Source organism: Pecten maximus, chromosome 15 (assembly GCF_902652985.1).
Source record: "Pecten maximus chromosome 15, xPecMax1.1, whole genome shotgun sequence".
Classification (NCBI taxonomy): domain Eukaryota; kingdom Metazoa; phylum Mollusca; class Bivalvia; order Pectinida; family Pectinidae; genus Pecten; species Pecten maximus.
The window spans coordinates 7,597,661-7,619,667 of NC_047029.1; the positions used below are offsets into that span (position 1 = coordinate 7,597,661).

Here is a 22,007-nt window from a genome sequence, read left to right on the forward strand (position 1 = left end):
GGGTTAACGATTTTTTAATTTTTATGTGAAATACAATCAGCAATAGACATATGAATGACTACAGTATTAACTGATGTCAGTGTAAAATCAAAAGACACAAAGCCAAATAGACCATTAAGCAGTGGTCAATATCACCTACAGGTGACTCCGAAGTCTGTAGTCGCAAAAATGCCAGGAATAGGTCCGCACTTAAAGTTAGAATCTAAGGTTCCGTCAGTTGTAAAAAGTAAGACCTCATCATGGAAGTGAGAGACAAATTTGTCCCGAAGATGTGAGGTGTAGTTCTTATCGCAGGCATAGTAACTCCCGTACTCGTTCTCAATCTGGACCATGATCACCGGGCCGCCATTACTATACAGGAGGGGGCGGAGCATCGGGAGCAGCTTATCAAACCACAGGTCCACGTAGTGTATGTATGCTGATAATGACAAAGACAGACACAATGGTTAACAGTGGACCCTGATAGTTACAGAGGAAAGCTAATACAGTTGTTAATAAGTACTGTGATACGTAGAACATGCATACTGTCAGGCAGAACAGAGCAATACAGTACATATTCATTCTATGACAAACTGCACATTCCTGTCTCAAAATGCATAAACTTATGTCTATCTAACATCAAAATGTCCCCTGCTCTTATGTGAATGAAAGCATTGCTTCATAAATGTGTTGTGTCTTTCGAATTGTAAAGGTGACCTTGACCTTGACATCCAAAAGCACATTTCTATCTACTGGAAGTTGCTAGAGTGATATTGAAGATTGAAGATATTTCTAAAAATACCAAAGGGGACCACAACCTTTGCCTTGCAACCCTGAATGATGAATTCATTGATAGCATTCTCATACTTATATGTAGTTTGATAAAAACTGCAAAGGAAATGAAGTTGTGAGTGTAATAAAAAATATATGGGACAGACATGGGTAGCACTATATACCTCTTCATAGTGTTGGGAGGCAGATGACCTCTACAATATGTTTTAGATAAATGACCTTGGGAGACTGCTGCCATCTATCAACAAATGACCTTGGGAGATAGGTGTGCTTGTAGATAAATGACCTTGAGAGGTAACAGTCTTGGGTAAAAAAAGACCTAAGGGTTGGGTTTAGTTTTGCATTGTTTAATGTCCTATCAACAGCTCGGGTCATTCATGGACGGAGATCACTTAAGAGACAGGTGTCCTAAGTATAACAGACAAATGAATTGAGAACAGATGTCCTCTGTTGACATACGACCCTGGGTTATACAGATGTCCTCTGTTGACATACAACCCTAGGTTATACAGATGTCCTCTGTTGACATACGACCCTGGGTTATACAGATGTCCTCTGTTGACATACGACCCTGGGTTATACAGATGTCCTCTGTTGACATACGACCCTGGGTTATACAGATGCCCTCTGTTGACATACAACCCTGGGTTATACAGATGTCCTCTGTTGACATACAACCCTGGGTTATACAGATGTCCTCTGTTGACATACAACCCTGGGTTAATTATACAGATGTCCTCTGTTGACATACGACCCTGGGTTATACAGATGTCCTCTGTTGACATACGACCCTGGGTTATACAGATGTCCTCTGTTGACATACGACCCTGGGTTATACAGATGTCCTCTGTTGACATACGACCCTGGGTTATACAGATGTCCTCTGTTGACATACGACCCTGGGTTATACAGATGTCCTCTGTTGACATACGACCCTGGGTTATACAGATGTCCTCTGTTGATATACAACCCTGGGTTATACAGATGTCCTCTGTTGACATACGACCCTGGGTTATACAGATGTCCTCTGTTGACATACGACCCTGGGTTATACAGATGTCCTCTGTTGACATACAACCCTGGGTTATACAGATGTCCTCTGTTGACATACGACCCTGGGTTATACAGATGTCCTCTGTTGACATACGACCCTGGGTTATACAGATGTCCTCTGTTGACATACGACCCTGGGTTATACAGATGTCCTCTGTTGACATACGACCCTGGGTTATACAGATGTCCTCTGTTGACATACGACCCTGGGTTATACAGATGTCCTCTGTTGACATACGACCCTGGGTTTTACAGATGTCCTCTGTTGACATACGACCCTGGGTTATACAGATGTCCTCTGTTGACATATGATGTGTCTACAATATACAGATTGAGGCAAAGGTTGTAACATTTTTTTAAACCAAAAAGTTACTCACTTGGGTCCATTGTTCTGAAAACAGTGTTTGGGTTCTTTTGAAGTATCCAGGCTGGCAGTCCTCCCTGAAGTAAGTAAGTACAGAATCTCAATGCTAAACCTTCATAAGATGTATTTGATAATGATTTCTGTAGACTTAAAGAGTCTACATATTATAATGTATTTTCACTTGTAGGTATAGTTACCAATTAGTTAATCAAAATAAGTTGCCTTAATTATTAGTCTATGAAAAATAATTTATCAATGACACAGAACTTTAATCATAATCATCACTTTTGTAACATAGTCATCCCCAGTGCACACCAAGGAAGATCCACAGATCACCAAACATTCAGATAATTTATATCTAAGTCATATGTATCTAGTGTTTAATAAAAGTATACATTTCAAACAAAAGAAAAATGAGTCTGACTCTGTTACTCTCACTAGCTCTGCAGCTTAAGATGAGATCTTTGCAGGATGATTTTATTCAAATGATTTTCAATTGATTTTGGTCATTAGCATGGATATCTATTTATTCTATCATCTTAAAGTTCACATAATTACTCTTTTAATTAGTTATTCAGAAGTTGTTATTATAAGATTTAGATCATGATAAAGATTTAATACATACAAACTCCCATTCGCCATCAATATATGGCCCAGCTCTCAGGACAACCAGTAATCCTATCTCCTTGGCCATGGATATGAACTGTACAACATCATTCTGTCGCTCAAAGTCAAATTTATTCTCCAATGGCTGATGAATATTCCACGGAATATATCTACAAATATATGTATTCTGAATATATCTCTTACACAAAAAAGTTTTGTCCTTCTATCAAGCAATGAATTTACTGCAAATGTACCAGGTATGCTTCATTTCATTTAACAACTATGAAAAAATGTACAGGGTAACATGGGTTTGATTCTCCAATTGGACATGAAGATGTAGGGCGGTTGCCTGCCTAACAAGTGGTTTCTCTCCAGGTATTAAGTAAGAAGTCTGAATATTTCTATCTGGACAAATAAAAGCACATCCAGTATGTAAAAAAAAGTTTCATGATTTTTGTAAAATAAATTACAATCTTATATTATATCTATATCATGCTGCCTCACATTTGAGTTTATAAAAGAGATCAATATGATTCCCTAGTAACTTCAAAACTATAGTCGATGTGCACATGTCAACTAAAAGAAGAAACATACACAGGTTCTAGGAGATACATGTAAGAGAATTAAGACATGTAAACAATTTGTAGATGAATTGCAAACATAATTATTGGATTTTGATGTTGTAAAATCATGAAAAACAAGGTATCTACAAAAGTTCATACAATACAGATGAACATGTCCACTAGCGAGAGTATACACAGATATTATATTCATTATTGACACTCACATCTGAATAGCATCCAACCCTGCCGCATACATCTTAAGCAGTCGGTCTTTCCAGTAGGCCTGGGGAACCCGACTGTAGTGGATACTCCCGGATACATAGCGAAATGGCTTTCCATCCTTCAGGAATGTGTTATTTGTATAGTCGACAATGAAACTCTTGGCTGGGACCTGAAATCAACATAGAAAAATATACACAGCCGATACAGATGTTGGTAAACCACATTTTTATTTTTGATGTTTTCTTTCTCAAATATAGCGGAGATGGGAGCCATCAAATGTTGAAATGCTCGCCACATGAGCCTTTGGCAAATTTATTTTCAGCAATGACAAATGCAACTTCAACTCCAATCAGAAAATAACAAGAGATCCCAGAGGGATCTTGGCGCCCACCATTGAATGTTCTTCAAAGGTTCCATGTCAGATTGATCTTTTCTCTACTTTTCTCTTCTTCTAAGTCTTACTAATCTGTGTAAATTCAGAAGAAACCTGTAATACTTTTCAAATAAGGGAAACCTATATATAAAATTTAAGATTTGGGCACCAAGGGGAACCTATATATGGAATTTGAGAAAGATTCCTTCAGTACTTTCTGAGAAATAGCAATAACGAACTTCAATGGTCAAAATCCAAGATGGCTGCCTGTCAGCCATGTTGTTTTCCGATTGGTCTCAAAATGCATTATGCATAACTAGGCACCTGGGGGAACCTACATATGAAATTTCAGGAAGATCCCTTCATTAGTTTTTTAGAAATAGCGATAACCAGTTTCAATTTTCGAAATCCAAGATGGCTGCCTGTCGGCCATGTTATTTTCTGATTAGTCTCAAAATACAATATGCATAACTAGGCACAAAGGGGAACCTACATGTGAAATTTCAGCAAGATCCCTTCAGTACTTCCTCAGAAATAGCAATAACAAACTTCAATGGTCAAAATCCAAGATGGCTGCCTGTCGGCCATGTTGTTTTCCGATTGGTTCCAAAATGCAATATGCATTACTAGGCACCAAGGGGAACCAACATATGAAATTTGAGAACGATCCCTTCAGTACTTTCTCAGAAATAGCGATAACAAACTTCAATTGTCAAAATCCAAGATGGCTGCCTGTCGGCCATCTTGTTTTCCGATCGGTCCCAAAATGCAATATGCATAACTAGGCACCAAGGGGAACCTACATATGAAATTTGAGAAAGATCCCTTCAGTACTTTCTAAGAAATAGCGATAACAAACTTCAATGGTCAAAATCCAAGATGGCTGCCTGTCGGCCATGTTGTTTTCCGATCGGTCCCAAAATGCAATATGCATAACTTAACACCAAGGGGAACCTACATATGCAATTTGAGAAAGATCCCTTCAGTACTTTCTCAGAAATAGCGATAACAAACTTCAATGGTCAAAATCCAAGATGGCTGCCTGTCGGCCATGTTTTTTTCCGATCGGTTCCAAAATGCAATATGCATAACTAGGCACCAAGGGGAACCTACATATGTAATTTGAGAAAGATCCCTTCAGCACTTTCTCGGAAATAGCGATAACAAACTTCAATGGTCAAAATCCAAGATGGCTGCCTGTCGGCCATGTTGGTTTCCGATCGGTCCCAAAATGCAATATGCATAACTAGGCACCAAGGGAAACCTACATATGAATTTTGGGATAGATCCCTTCAGTACTTTCTGAGGATTAGCGATAACAAGAATTGTTTACGGACGGAGGGACGGACGGACGGACGGACCACGGACCACGGACGCAGGGCGATTTGAATAGCCCACCATCTGATGATGGTGGGCTAAAAATCAACTTCTGTCCTGAGTAGAATATAGTCGCCAAGAGCGCTTGACTACAATGCCACGTGTCAGTATTAAAAAAGAATATAGAAAGACAGATTAGAATGCAAGAATTTAGGTTGTATATAAAACTTACCGTAACTATTGATGATAAACTGAAGATCACACCGGGAAGACACAATGTCACAACCAACAAATTTATTGCTGCCGCCATTTTGGAGTTATCACATGATCAACTTATATAGGCGCGTTCGATTCACACGTACATACCTAGGGTTAGGGTTAGGGTTCAGTTACAATTTGATTGCTCAAAAATAACCTAATGGCTTTTGTGGGTCATTAGCTTGACTGATTTTGTCCTAAAGTCACAATTTATTTTATGACTAATTAAATGTATGATATTGAAACACCAAAAATAATAATTCAACAATATTCATTACGAAAATCAAGATACATGTAGATAATCCCAAATTATGTTTCTGTAAATTATTTTGAAAGTTTTTTTCCACCCATATTAAACGAATATAATAGACTTTCCCAAGATTTTAATTATGACAAGCCGTTTTGGTTTTTACTCAATTAACTAAAATATCTGTGTTTCAAATACTGTTATCTCTATTCCTGACATAATTTATTTCAAATACTTATTTTTAGTAATTGAAAAAGATATATCACTTATTAGAAAATGGATGTGCTTTTTTAATGTGGATATCTTTCATTTAAATACTGATATCCGTATCTGTGTCAGAAAATAGGTAAAATTAACCTTGAATGGCTTGCCATGTCAGAAATAGAGATATATCTGTAAAATATTTAATATAGATACAGCTAGATAACTGTACTTGAATCAGAGGTATTTTTATTTATAATACAGAAAGCTGTATTCAGATTTTAGATATCTGTGATATTTTATTATGATAGAAACTTTACATGTCAAGGTTTTTTGATGTAGTGATCGATAGTCACTTGTTGGGAAACAATTGTACAAAATTATAAGTGAAAATAAAACAAAAAAGACTAAAGAAGTAACCAACTTTATTTGAAATAAATGAAATTCCTATTTCACATATAGACTACTAGACCTTAGACACAGAGACTGTTATACATCTGTTGTCTCAGTATTTGGTAATTATAATACTTCCTTAAATACTAACAAAACATTATCAAATCCCCTCTGTCAAGGATAAGCCGCTGTAGTACATGTTATCAGAGATATGTCTCTGATGTTATAATAAGTGTTGAAAATTTAACATCAATTACAAGAAAATACCATTCACAGGCAATCACCTTGTCTGTCAATACACCTAGCTAGGTGTATTGACAGACGAGGCCATTGCCTGTGCAACAATAAAGGAATTCAGAACGAAATTAAGCAATCTGATAAATACTTCATGTTGTGAGAATGGTTGATCATAAATTCACTTTCATCATTTCTGTAAAAGAGATCAGTCCACCCAGTGGAGAGACTACCTTCTCCCTCCTGAGTAGACTTTTCGCCCCAGATATGTAAGGTTTTAGAATATATACAAATCAATGCCAATCGTGAATATTAGTACAGATATAAACAGCCAGTGACTATAATCACTGCCTAAAATTATTCATGTTGTTGATTTCAGAATAATTTCAAAGTTAAAGATTTTTTTGACCTTGAAAATGATATGCTGTTATGGTGACATCTAATGTCAATACAAGATAGGTCAAGGTCATTGTGAGAAATTTAATGGTGTTACTGATGAGAAGGTCACTTATGGAAGTCAAGGTTGTTCAATTGAGAACAAGAGACATTATTGTGCCACTGATGAAATGGTTATCTATGTTGGTAAGGAAGGTCAAGGTCGTTGTGTCCTTGAGAATATTGTTGTGGTACCGTTGATGAGAGGATGATCAACAAAGCTAACACTACAGGAACCAGCAGTTGAGTCACATGGAGCCTTCTCCAGTTCTAACATGACAAGAGTGTTGAGGCGAGACTGACCACGCAGGTACGGCCGTGGGACATACATCCTCACCTGGGGCCCAACAGTCGGCCAGTAACGACCTAGATTGATCTCACCCTCCATTAACGCTTGACCCTGAAATATACATCATCGTTATGTAGATATGTTGGGTCACTCAATCACAAAGGTCTCGTTCACTTGATGTCTCATAATATTTCAGATTAGAACAGAGATTTTGAAAAATACCTCCTTAACTACACTTTTCTCACTATCTCTCAATATGGATATACCTTAAACTCTTGTAAATAAGACAATATACTGATTATTATCAGTAAGGATTTCAAGGATGGTTTTAAAAATGTTGGATTTTTAAGGATATAATTTTCAATGAGTTTTAGCTGCAGACCAGATTCGGGTGTATACATGTCTGAATTATTTTTCAACATTACAGAGTTGTCTTCAGTTAGAGGATGTTCCATGCTGGAGACCACCACACTTACACATATAATGTATTATTATGAACTCAAAGAAGTATGTTCAAAAGGGAAAATATTTTCTTCTAAAAATATTAAATTACAAGAACACACAATATAAAATTCCAGTGATCCACTGGCAGGCATGTGGTCACACAAACAGGGCCTACAACTAGTTGTTAAAGCTTGACAGCTTATTTTCTGAAAAATGTCTTATATTTTTCTATAAAGATTTCATGACTTATTTTTAAGAACAACTTATTATTTTCAAGACTTGCATCAGTTCCTGGTGCGCGATCCCAAGAGAAAATATGCCAGTTAATTAATTGACATACATTAAGACATCTTATGATAATTAAAGTGTCTGACCTTTGTCCATCCGGTCATGTCCAGGTAGGTATCTTGAGGTTCCCCACTGATGGTCAGATGTCCGATATATATAGAGGGTACCCTAGTGTCCAAAGCTAACTGAGATCCTCGCCTGTAGAACAAAAACAAAACTCACAATGGAAAGAAATATATAATGTACAGTTACATAAATTAGCTTTCAAAAATACTGTACAGAACTCACACCTACTTTTCTTATTAAACATACTGATATAATAATGCTTAGATATTAATGAATTTATATCAACATGAAAGACTTAAAATTTTATAATAATCAGATTTATTAAAGGTGTCAGCTTTTACATAAAATCCTGAAAACCTGTGTAGGCACATTAGATTATACATACTGTTGGGCTATCATAGTTGTGTTGATATTATCCGGTAAAACAGGAAAGATAACCCAATCCTGCAGTACCTCACCTCCCAGTGTGACATTTTCTGTCAGTCCCTGTCAATAATACAAGGACGTAATCAATAAAACTGTATATAACTCAGCACGACCATCAGAACTTTGTACAGGGGAGATAACCCAATCACTCAATATTGTGATATACAGTAGCAGTCCCTCCTCATTAAACAGGGGAGACAACCCAATCCTACAGTATATTTACTATCTATTGTGATATACAGTACCAATCCATACATACAGGGGAGACAACCCAATCCTACAGTATATTTACTAACTATTGTGATATACAGTACCAGTCCATACATACAGGGGAGACAACCCAATCCTACAGTATATTTACTAACTATTGTGATATACAGTACCAGTCCATACTTACTAAACAGGGGGAGACAACCCAATTCTACAGTATATTTACTAACTAGTTTGCTTACTAAACAGGGGAGACAACCCAATCCTACAGTATATTTACTATCTATTGTGATATACAGTACCTATTCGTACACACTACACAGGGGAGACAACCCAATCCTACAGTATATTTACTATCTATTGTGATATACAGTACCAGTCCATACTTACTAAACAGGGGAGACAACCCAATCCTACACTATATTTACTAACTATTGTGATCATATAATTCTGAAGCAGACTTACCTTAAGGTTTTCTGTCAAGCCTCGGCCAACATTGATGTGACCCTGGTTCTCAACCAGGATATCCAACACCTGTCCTTTCTTCCCACTCATCAACAATAATGGCTGTTTTTCCCGGACAACAATACCAATGGAAGTCTGTAAATGTTTATGAGATTAGGTTTTATTTAGATTGGTATACAAACATGACAGTAACATTATGATGATTTTGTTTGTATAAACCATAGTAAAGGGTAAAGCCATGGCTGGCCCAACAATAGCATATATACTTACATTGTCCAGTGTGACGTACCCCCTGTCTCTGATACCAGACACCCGAGTGTTATACTTACATTGTCCAGTGTGACGTACCCCCTGTCTCTGATACCAGACACCCGAGTGTTATACTTACATTGTCCAGTGTGACGTACCCCCTGTCTCTGATACCAGACACCCCAGTGTTATACTTACATTGTCCAGTGTGACGTACCCCCCGTCTCTGATACCAGACACCCCAGTGTTATACTTACACTGTCCAGTGTGACGTACCCCCCGTCTCTGATACCAGACACCCGAGTGTTATACTTACATTGTCCAGTGTGACATACCCCCCGTCTCTGATACCAGTCACCCCAGTGTTATACTTACATTGTCCAGTGTGACGTACCCCCTGTCTCCGATACCAGACACCCGAGTGTTATACTTACACTGTCCAGTGTGACGTACCCCCTGTCTCTGATACCAGACACCCCAGTGTTATACTTACACTGTCCAGTGTGACGTACCCCCTGTCTCTGATACCAGACACCCGAGTGTTATACTTACACTGTCCAGTGTGACGTACCCCCTGTCTCTGATACCAGACGCCCGAGTGTTATACTTACACTGTCCAGTGTGACGTACCCCCTGTCTCTGATACCAGACGCCCGAGTGTTATACTTACACTGTCCAGTGTGACGTACCCCCTGTCTCTGATACCAGACGCCCGAGTGTTATACTTACACTGTCCAGTGTGACGTACCCCCTGTCTCTGATACCAGACGCCCGAGTGTTATACTTACACTGTCCAGTGTGACGTACCCCCTGTCTCTGATACCAGACACCCGAGTGTTATACTTACACTGTCCAGTGTGACGTACCCCCTGTCTCTGATACCAGACGCCCGAGTGTTATACTTACACTGTCCAGTGTGACGTACCCCCTGTCTCTGATACCAGACGCCCCAGTGTTATACTTACACTGTCCAGTGTGACGTACCCCCTGTCTCTGATACCAGACACCCCAGTGTTATACTTACACTGTCCAGTGTGACGTACCCCCTGTCTCTGATACCAGACACCCGAGTGTTATACTTACACTGTCCAGTGTGACGTACCCCCTGTCTCTGATACCAGACACCCGAGTGTTATACTTACACTGTCCAGTGTGACGTACCCCCTATCTCTGATACCAGACGCCCGAGTGTTATACTTACACTGTCCAGTGTGACGTACCCCCTGTCTCTGATACCAGACGCCCGAGTGTTATACTTACACTGTCCAGTGTGACGTACCCCCTGTCTCTGATACCAGACGCCCGAGTGTTATACTTACACTGTCCAGTGTGACGTACCCCCTGTCTCTGATACCAGACGCCCGAGTGTTATACTTACACTGTCCAGTGTGACGTACCCCCTGTCTCTGATACCAGACGCCCGAGTGTTATACTTACACTGTCCAGTGTGACGTACCCCCTGTCTCTGATACCAGACACCCCAGTGTTATACTTACACTGTCCAGTGTGACGTACCCCCTGTCTCTGATACCAGACACCCCAGTGTTATACTTACACTGTCCAGTGTGACGTACCCCCTGTCTCTGATACCAGACACCCGAGTGTTATACTTACATTGTCCAGTGTGACGTACCCCCTGTCTCTGATACCAGACACCCCAGTGTTATACTTACATTGTCCAGTGTGACGTACCCCCTGTCTCTGATACCAGACACCCGAGTGTTATACTTACACTGTCCAGTGTGACGTACCCCCTGTCTCTGATACCAGACACCCGAGTGTTATACTTACATTGTCCAGTGTGACGTACCCCCTGTCTCTGATACCAGACACCCGAGTGTTATACTTACATTGTCCAGTGTGACGTACCCCCCGTCTCTGATACCAGACACCCCAGTGTTATACTTACATTGTCCAGTGTGACGTACCCCCTGTCTCCGATACCAGACGAGTGTTATACTTACATTGTCCAGTGTGACGTACCCCCTGTCTCTGATACCAGACACCCCAGTGTTATACTTACATTGTCCAGTGTGACGTACCCCCTGTCTCTGATACCAGACACCCGAGTGTTATACTTACACTGTCCAGTGTGACGTACCCCCTGTCTCTGATACCAGACGCCCGAGTGTTATACTTACACTGTCCAGTGTGACCTACCCCCTGTCTCTGATACCAGACACCCGAGTGTTATACTTACACTGTCCAGTGTGACGTACCCCCTGTCTCTGATACCAGACACCCCAGTGTTATACTTACACTGTCCAGTGTGACGTACCCCCTGTCTCTGATACCAGACACCCGAGTGTTATACTTACATTGTCCAGTGTGACGTACCCCCTGTCTCTGATACCAGACACCCCAGTGTTATACTTACACTGTCCAGTGTGACGTACCCCCTGTCTCTGATACCAGACACCCGAGTGTTATACTTACACTGTCCAGTGTGACGTACCCCCTGTCTCTGATACCAGACGCCCGAGTGTTATACTTACACTGTCCAGTGTGACGTACCCCCTGTCTCTGATACCAGACGCCCGAGTGTTTATACTTACACTGTCCAGTGTGACGTACCCCCTGTCTCTGATACCAGACGCCCGAGTGTTATACTTACACTGTCCAGTGTGACGTACCCCCTGTCTCTGATACCAGACGCCCCAGTGTTATACTTACACTGTCCAGTGTGACGTACCCCCTGTCTCTGATACCAGACACCCGAGTGTTATACTTACACTGTCCAGTGTGACGTACCCCCTGTCTCTGATACCAGACACCCCAGTGTTATACTTACACTGTCCAGTGTGACGTACCCCCTGTCTCTGATACCAGACACCCCAGTGTTATACTTACATTGTCCAGTGTGACGTACCCCCCGTCTCTGATACCAGACACCCGAGTGTTATACTTACACTGTCAAGTGTGACGTACCCCCTGTCTCTGATACCAGACACCCGAGTGTTATACTTACATTGTCCAGTGTGACGTACCCCCTATCTCTGATACCAGACGAGTGTTATACTTACATTGTCCAGTGTGACGTACCCCCTGTCTCTGATACCAGACACCCCAGTGTTATACTTACATTGTCCAGTGTGACGTACCCCCTGTCTCTGATACCAGACAGCCCAGTGTTATACTTACATTGTCCAGTGTGACGTACCCCCTGTCTCTGATACCAGACACCCGAGTGTTATACTTACACTGTCCAGTGTGACGTACCCCCTGTCTCTGATACCAGACACCCCAGTGTTATACTTACATTGTCCAGTGTGACGTACCCCCTGTCTCTGATACCAGACACCCCAGTGTTATACTTACATTGTCCAGTGTGACGTACCCCCTGTCTCTGATACCAGACACCCGAGTGTTATACTTACATTGTCCAGTGTGACGTACCCCCTGTCTCTGATACCAGACACCCGAGTGTTATACTTACATTGTCCAGTGTGACGTACCCCCTGTCTCTGATACCAGACACCCGAGTGTTATACTTACATTGTCCAGTGTGACGTACCCCCTGTCTCTGATACCAGACACCCGAGTGTTATACTTACATTGTCCAGTGTGACGTACCCCCTGTCTCTGATACCAGACACCCGAGTGTTATACTTACACTGTCCAGTGTGACGTACCCCCTGTCTCTGATACCAGACACCCGAGTGTTATACTTACACTGTCCAGTGTGACGTACCCCCTGTCTCTGATACCAGACACCCGAGTGTTATACTTACACTGTCCAGTGTGACGTACCCCCTGTCTCTGATACCAGACACCCCAGTGTTATACTTACATTGTCCAGTGTGACGTACCCCCTGTCTCTGATACCAGACACTTGTAAAATGGATTTAATGTTGATGTCTTTCTTCAGGATATGTCTGTACAGGGCAAATCCTTGGTTCTAAAACAGAAATTAAAAAAAAAAATATTCTTCTTGGCCTTTGTCTATAAATAATTAGCCAGTAGATCATACCTATATGTTTTTTTATTTATTTACATCAGAGTAGAAAGATAAACAATGATGTAGCACATTTATTTTCATATTAAATTTAAACAAAACAAGCTTACAAATAAAAACTGATTCTACACTTTACTTCTGCCTAGAAGGAATTGGTTGATGTTACAGGTAGATTAACTTCTTCATTAACGAGAATTCTACAGATTTATATATTTCACCATCTCCGCTTTGACAAATTGACAAAGCTCAATACATGCAAACAGATTTAGTGAGACAAAACCCCAAAATCATGTTAACATAAGTACAAGTTTATTGAAGTTGTGTACAGAGTTTTATAAAAAAAAAAAAATCACCCATACTCAGGATCTCAGTAATCTCTGTATTTTTATCCTCATGATCCAAGTTGTACATCCTATATACCAACTTTGCTCCATTTGATACAACTTATACTGTCTGAAAAAATACTTATGCGCAACTTTACTCCCAAATAGAGAGATTGTTTGTTTGTTTCCAAGTGATGAGCTAGGGTGTGCCAGGGAACCCATGTGTAGTAGCATGTGGCTACCATACGGTAGCATTTTATCTAAAGCAATGGGAGTATAAAGTGCCTTGCCTAAGGACAAAACCACAATGGGACACGGTAGTCCATGGTCCCAGCTATCATGGGAAATAAAAACTCCCCCAGATACGGGTTGAACAAGATGCCCCTGATACGGGTTGAACAAGATGCCCCAGATACGGGTTGAACAAGATGCCCCAGATAGGGGTTGAACAAGATGCCACAGATAGGGGTTGAACAAGTTGCTCCAGATAGGGGTTGAACAAGATGCTCCAGATAGGGGTTGAACACATTGCTCCAGATAGGGTTGAACAAAATGCCACAGATAGGGGTTGAACAAGTTGCTACAGATAGGGGTTGAACACGTTGCTCCAGATAGGGGTTGAACAAGATGCTCCAGATAGGGGTTGAACACGTTGCTCCAGATAGGGTTGAACAAGATGCCCCAGATAGGGTTGAACAAGATGCCCCAGATAGGAGTTGAACAAGATGCCTCTGATAGGGGTTGAACAAGATGCCTCTGATAGGGGTTGAACAAGATGCCCCAGATAGGGGTTGAACAAGATGCCCCAGATAGGGGTTGAACAAGATGCCACTGATATGGGTTGAACAAGATGCCTCTGATAGGGGTTGAACAAGATGCCCCAGATAGGGTTTGAACAAGATGCCCCAGATAGGGGTTGAACAAGATGCCCCTGATAGGGGTTGAACAAGATGCCTCTGATAGGGGTTGAACAAGATGCCCCAGATAGGGGTTGAACAAGATGCCCCAGATAGGGGTTGAACAAGATGCCCCAGATAGGAGTTGAACAAGATGCCTCTGATAGGGGTTGAACAAGATGCCTCAGATAGGGGTTGAACAAGATGCCCCAGATAGGAGTTGAACAAGATGCCTCTGATAGGGGTTGAACAAGATGCCTCTGATACGGGTTGAACAAGATGCCCCAGATAGGGGTTGAACAAGATGCCCCAGATAGGAGTTGAACAAGATACCTCTGATAGGGGTTGAACAAGATGCCCCTGATAGGGGTTGAACAAGATGCCTCTGATAGGGGTTGAACAAGATGCCCCAGATAGGAGTTGAACAAGATACCTCTGATAGGGATTGAACAAGATGCCCCTGATAGGGGTTGAACAAGATGCCTCTGATAGGGGTTGAACAAGATGCCCCAGATAGGAGTTGAACAAGATGCCTCTGATAGGGGTTGAACAAGATGCCTCTGATAGGGGTTGAACAAGATGCCCCAGATAGGGGTTGAACAAGATGCCTCTGATAGGGGTTGAACAAGATGCCCCAGATAGGGGTTGAACACGTTGCTCCAGATAGGGGTTGAACAAGATGCCCCAGATAGGGGTTGAACAAGATGCCCCAGATAGGGGTTGAACAAGATGCCTCTGATAGGGGTTGAACAAGATGCTCCAGATAGGGGTTGAACAAGATGCCCCAGATAGGGGTTGAACAAGATGCCTCTGATAGGGGTTGAACAAGATGCCCCTGATAGGGGTTGAACAAGATGCCCCAGATAGGGGTTGAACACATTGCTCCAGATAGGGGTTGAACAAGATGCCCCTGATAGGGGTTGAACACATTGCTCCAGATAGGGGTTGAACAAGATGCCCCAGATAGGAGTTGAACAAGATGCCTCTGATAGGGGTTGAACAAGATGCCTCTGATAGGGGTTGAACAAGATGCCCCAGATAGGAGTTGAACAAGATGCCTCTGATAGGGGTTGAACAAGATGCCTCTGATAGGGGTTGAACAAGATGCCCCAGATAGGAGTTGAACAATATGCCTCTGATAGGGGTTGAACAAGATGCCTCTGATACGGGTTGAACAAGATGCCCCAGATAGGAGTTGAACAAGATGCCCCAGATAGGGGTTGAACAAGATGCCCCAGATAGGAGTTGAACAAGATGGCTCTGATAGGGGTTGAACAAGATGCCTCTGATAGGGGTTGAACAAGATGCCCCAGATAGGGGTTGAACAAGATGCCTCTGATAGGGGTTGAACAAGATGCCCCAGATAGAAGTTGAACAAGATGCCTCTGATAGGGGTTGAACAAGATGGCTCTGATAGGGGTTGAACAAGATGCCTCTGATAGGGGTTGAACAAGATGCCCCAGATAGGGGTTGAACAAGATGCCTCTGATAGGGGTTGAACAAGATGCCCCAGATAGGGGTTGAACACGTTGCTCCAGATACGGGTTGAACAAAATGCCCCAGATAGGGGTTGAACAAGATGCCTCTGATAGGGGTTGAACAAGATGCCCCAGATAGGGGTTGAACAAGATGCCTCTGATAGTGGTTGAACAAGATGCCCCAGATAGGGGTTGAACAAGATGCCTCTGATAGGGGTTGAACAAGATGCCCCTGATAGGGGTTGAACAAGATGCCTCTGATAGGGGTTGAACAAGATGCCCCAGATAGGGGTTGAACAAGATGCCTCTGATAGGGGTTGAACACGTTGCTCCAGATAGGGGTTGAACAAGATGCCCCAGATAGGGTTGAACAAGATGCCTCTGATAGGGGTTGAACAAGATGCCTCTGATAGGGGTTGAACAAGATGCCCCAGATAGGGGTTGAACACGTTGCTCCAGATAAGGGTTGAACAAGATGCCCCAGATAGGAGTTGAACAAGATGCCTCTGATAGGGGTTGAACAAGATGCCCCAGATAGGGGTTGAACAAGATGCCTCTGATAGGGGTTGAACAAGATGCCCCAGATAGGGGTTGAACAAGATGCCCCAGATAGGGGTTGAACAAGATGCCCCAGATAGGGGTTGAACAAGATGCCTCTGATAGGGGTTGAACAAGATGCCCCAGATAGGGGTTGAACAAGATGCCTCTGATAGGGGTTGAACAAGATGCCCCTGATAGGGGTTGAACAAGATGCCTCTGATAGGGGTTGAACAAGATGCCCCAGATAGGGGTTGAACAAGATGCCTCTGATAGGGGTTGAACAAGATGCCTCTGATAGGGGTTGAACAAGATGCCCCAGATAGGGGTTGAACAAGATGCCCCAGATAGGAGTTGAACAAGATGCCCCAGATAGGGGTTGAACAAGATGCCTCTGATAGGGGTTGAACAAGATGCCCCTGATATGGGTTGAACAAGATGCCTCTGATAGGGGTTGAACAAGATGCCCCAGATAGGGTTGAACAAGATGCCTCTGATAGGAGTTGAACAAGATGCCTCTGATAGGGGTTGAACAAGATGCCTCTGATAGGGGTTGAACAAGATGCCCCAGATAGGGGTTGAACACGTTGCTCCAGATAGGAGTTGAACAAGATGCCTCTGATAGGGGTTGAACAAGATGCCCCAGATAGGAGTTGAACAAGATGCCTCTGATAGGGGTTGAACAAGATGCCCCAGATAGGGGTTGAACAAGATGCCCCTGATATGGGTTGAACAAGATGCCCCAGATAGGGGTTGAACAAGATGCCCAAGATAATGGTTGAACAGGATACAGCTCAGATCTACACCTGAGGTCCACCAGTCTGATGCTCCACTGACCGAGCTATCACTGCCTCAAACAGGATAACAAGAGTCCTGGATTAATTCATTTCACAATGACATTGTTTTGGGCTAATTTTGCTTTAAATGAGAGCTTGCCATCGTTTGGAAGAGTTACCTGTCCGATAGCCTCCATTGTGAGTGGGTATGTGGAGTTCACCACTCCTGTTGGACTGAGATGTGCTAGGAGGTCTTGTACAGTCCCCATCTGGAATCACAACACCATGAAACATTGTTTCTTAATTAGAACTTTTTTAGCATATCAGACCCTTCTTCATTCTATAAAATTCTGTATTACTCTGGGCTTTCTTATGAAAACAAAAAATGTCTGTGTCATATATACACGTATCGTTTTACACACTTTTTTACTTATTTCAAAATTCCAGTTCTGAGAAAATTACCTGAACGAAATGTTATTTGATTAAAATGTTACTGTAATTTCTGATACTGTTCAAATAGCTAGTGTTGTAATTATCACTTACAAACTTCATTTGGACCGTTCCATACTTAGCCTTTGGTGAGGCTGTGGGTATCGGGACATCAGGGAGAGAGTTGTACTAGGAATTATGATACAAGTGTGTTCATATAGAGTATATATATATAGTATACATTATGTTAATCAAATGTTTTAAATAGATATTCTTAACATCTGAAGTGCTACATATCATTTTACTCAAAACTTTTTAGTTATTGGTAGTCATGCAGAGGTCATATTTTGATAATGTAAAAAAAAATTATATCGTTTAAAAAAATTGTTGATTTAATGATCAATTTGGCATCTTTTCTGTTTATTTCAGACAATTTTGTATAATTCTAGAAATATACTAGGAGATGTACATATCATTTTGGGGTGACATTTACCTTTGATATGACCTGCCTGATAGTATGGTACTTTGGAGTTATGTCCCCTGCTTCTGTCAAAGGAGCATCGTAGTCATAACTGGTGGGAACTGGGTCAAACAACGGGTAGACAAAATAATTAGCACCTGAAAAAAAACAAGGAAAAAAATCTTAATTGGATACTAGTTCATTTCAACACTACAAAAATCACTTTTTAGGCAAAATATGTCAAATAAAAAATCAAGGAATTTTTATATGTAAAATTGTAGTGTCAAACACAATTATGTACAGGTATGCATACATGGCCACAGTCACACGTACTTAACTCCCAGGGTATTGAGAGTTTTGAAAATGAAAAAATCATATTGATTTTACTTCATCTCACATGAAATGATATTTGTATCTGTGGTATTAAGAGACCTGTTCTTCTAATACCAGTACTTATACACAAAATATTCAGATAACATACCATTCCAATATCCAAAGTTTGTTCCACCTTCAAACATGTACCTGAAGTTATAAAGTTTATATATATTATAGAGTATATAAATTATAGAGATTATAATATATCATAGATATTGTATATATCATAGAGTATATAAATTATAAAGATTAGAAATATCATAGATTATATATATCACATGTTAGATGGATATATATGTATGTAACAGTAATAACTGTAGGCTGAGTCTAGTACAGATAAAAATATTAGATAAAAGTCTTACATGTTAACGTTCGCCCCGTAACTAAGCAGCTCATCGAGATCTTGGGCGACTTTTTCTGTACTTCTGACCTGGTGTTTGGTTCCCCAGTAGTCCAACCAGCCAGTGTAATACTCAGAATTCACCTGTAAAGGTGATCAAAGTGTGATGATAGATTTATTTATCTCATCATTACCATATTATTTAGTGTTCAGCTATATCATGTTTTATGTGTGAAGGAACTCATGAAAAACTATTGATTATTTAATTTACTATTATCATTATCATGATATTCGTTGTCTTAAAACAAGGATTCTGAGTTCCCTGTTAATTAAGATGTATTTATATTTTTATGAACAAAAGACTCAAACACAGACTGAAGTTATACGACTATTTATTATACTAATACATTGGGCTAAGGGGCTATAACAGCTGTGGTGCTTAACTCTCTCTAGTAGATGACCTGGCCAATATAATTATAAGAGATACACTTTAAAAACCGAAATTAAGCTAGCGTAGACTGTATATGGTAGTTAAGTGAAAAGCTGTTCCTGTTGGCCAGGCCATGTAACTGAATCAAGTCAACTTATTAGTAGAGATAAACAAATTCTTGGGGGACTTACGAATTACAAATGATGTAAAATGCCCAAATTGAAGATGTACCACAGCTGAAATACCCCCATTGAAAGTCTGAAGAATTTCCAATCAGCCATGGTATTTTTTCAATTTGCAGAATAAAGAGTAGGAAATTGCATTTTGTGAAAATGCTGCAGATTTGTACAAAAAAGAAATATGTTTATTTTGATGAATTACCAATGAAAAATTAGGAAAACCATTTTCTAAATATAACATCACTACAGAAACTTTTTTTTTTCTTTTAAATTCCAACAATATTCTCGAGTGCTATAAATATTCACCAAACAATTTTGATCAGGTGAAAAAAAGGAGTTACACTTGTGGATTAACAACATTCCCAAGGAACTTAATTATTATTATAAAACCATACATACCAGTGGACCTTTTGGTTCAAATTTTCTCTGATGTTCAAATTTATCAGTTGGTTTTTCAAACTCTGAAAATGTCAGCAAAATAAAACATCAATTATCAAACAATAGAATTTTCCGTAAATAATAAGTAAATATGATGAGCAGTGTAGAACTGATAGCAATTGAATGCACAGTCAGGGGGAACAACTCTTATTCATTGTATTTGTTAATCTGTGTATACACCTTAATTAGTTGGTGTTTGGTTAATATTTATATGTGCAGCTCAAGAAGAGGACATAGACAAATATTCATAAATAGAATGTTTATAATTTATTTATTAGTTTGTTGTTGTTCCCCTATGATGTAGGTTTAGTTAAACCCTTATTTTATGCTGGTTAGGCCACAGGGGTAGGCACGGACCTATAGATCCTTGTCAAGGATATACATAGTCATGGGACGGTTTATGCTCAGGAGAGGCAAATTTTTTTATCTGACAATTATTTTTTTGTGACGTAGATCAGCACCTACCCCATGTGGGTTAGGCGTACCCAGGGTATATATATATATATTCTACTGTAATTGCCTATTTCATGAAGTTTCTGAGTGACAAACCAAGCTAGAGTCCTCCTGTAGTGGAAGAACCCTGACCTCTTCAATACTTCTGTCATATTCTTACTTCATTTGGGATTCAAAATTTTACTGAATCAGATTTAAAGTTTTAGTATTTTTAGCATCTGGAAAAAGAAAATTCACCACTTCTGAATAAGTCTCCGTATTAAGGTGACATCAAAGTCTGTTAGTGCTGTTAATGGTTAACACAGGTTAATGAAGAATTCAAAACTTCTGACCGAGATGAATGCCATATTGACAAAGTAAAATTTCTGTATTGGTGAACTTCACATATTCTCAGGATTCTTTGTATTAAGTTTTTTCTTTTTAATGGGGCAAGTTTTCCCAATTTTACCAAAAGATTTTTTTTATTGTTTCTCTTTTTAACTTGAACTATGATTACATATTTTTTTTTCCATCTTACTTTTTTATTCTACTTTTGAAATAGCATAACAAAAAACAAAATAAAGTATCAAAAACTAACTCTAAGAGCATATCCATTTATAGTAGATAAGAAATAAGTTATAGGCCTAAATGAATTGAAAACAAAAAGAAACTCACCTGTAATACCAAAGTCTATTGTAGAATATACCCCTGGTATCTTGCCACACTTAATGAAGGGGTCAATAGCGTTGTCTGTAGTAAAGAGAACCACGTCCTTGCCCAGGTGAGAAATGACCTTGTCCCTCAGGTGTTCTGTGTAGGTATGGTCACAGGCAAAGTAACTACCATACTCATTCTCTATCTGCAAAATAAAATCATGTGAAGCACAAAAAAATTATAGGCAAGCTTTCCAGCATCATCCGACAATGGCTTAAATTGAAGATATGGATATTTCTCCTTCAACACTTAAATTCTTAATATTTTTTATTTTCTTGATTTCATATTTGTGTTCTTGTGATTGATGTAAAACAAAATATGAGAAATACCATAATAATGGCACTGGAATTTACCTGTACTGTTATGATAGGTCACGGTTGACATAACTTACCTGTACTCTTATGATAGGTCACCGTTGACATAACTTACCTGTACTGTTATGATAGGTCCACCATTTACATACAACAATGGCTTGACCTTTGGCATAAGGACATCAAACCACTGATCAACAAACTTTATGTAGGCTGCAATAAATATTTCACATTATTATTATATAAAAATCCACATTCAAAAATTTAAATTAAACACAAACAAAATACATTTCATATGCGTTTGTTAGCCAATCAAAGTAAGATGGTGATTTTGGAATCTCCCTACCCATATGTGAGGTAGTCACCAACTACTACAAGGAGATCCTGCCTCAAAATTACCCTGGCTGTTCATGGGATGATAACAAACGATAGAACTTTGTGCCTTTGAATAAAATACTTT

The 22,007-nt window shown here is 40.1% G+C and overlaps 1 protein-coding gene across 1 annotated transcript in view; it reads right to left on the bottom strand.

Moving 5' to 3' along the window:
- The window catches only part of LOC117344129, a 35,221-nt gene that overhangs the window by 9,954 nt on the left and 3,260 nt on the right, over positions 1 to 22,007 (bottom strand). Inside the window, exons 5-22 of the mRNA XM_033906776.1 lie at positions 21,666 to 21,760; positions 21,198 to 21,381; positions 20,052 to 20,113; positions 19,066 to 19,187; positions 18,810 to 18,850; positions 18,362 to 18,486; positions 17,983 to 18,057; positions 17,619 to 17,708; positions 13,265 to 13,372; positions 9,226 to 9,360; positions 8,510 to 8,610; positions 8,145 to 8,256; positions 7,198 to 7,437; positions 5,502 to 5,594; positions 3,582 to 3,748; positions 2,814 to 2,964; positions 2,202 to 2,265; positions 140 to 418 (exon numbers count right to left, since the gene is read on the bottom strand). Of these exons, the coding sequence (XP_033762667.1) occupies positions 140 to 418; positions 2,202 to 2,265; positions 2,814 to 2,964; positions 3,582 to 3,748; positions 5,502 to 5,594; positions 7,198 to 7,437; positions 8,145 to 8,256; positions 8,510 to 8,610; positions 9,226 to 9,360; positions 13,265 to 13,372; positions 17,619 to 17,708; positions 17,983 to 18,057; positions 18,362 to 18,486; positions 18,810 to 18,850; positions 19,066 to 19,187; positions 20,052 to 20,113; positions 21,198 to 21,381; positions 21,666 to 21,760 (2,244 nt within the window). The remainder of the gene's footprint in view (positions 1 to 139; positions 419 to 2,201; positions 2,266 to 2,813; positions 2,965 to 3,581; positions 3,749 to 5,501; positions 5,595 to 7,197; positions 7,438 to 8,144; positions 8,257 to 8,509; positions 8,611 to 9,225; positions 9,361 to 13,264; positions 13,373 to 17,618; positions 17,709 to 17,982; positions 18,058 to 18,361; positions 18,487 to 18,809; positions 18,851 to 19,065; positions 19,188 to 20,051; positions 20,114 to 21,197; positions 21,382 to 21,665; positions 21,761 to 22,007) is intronic.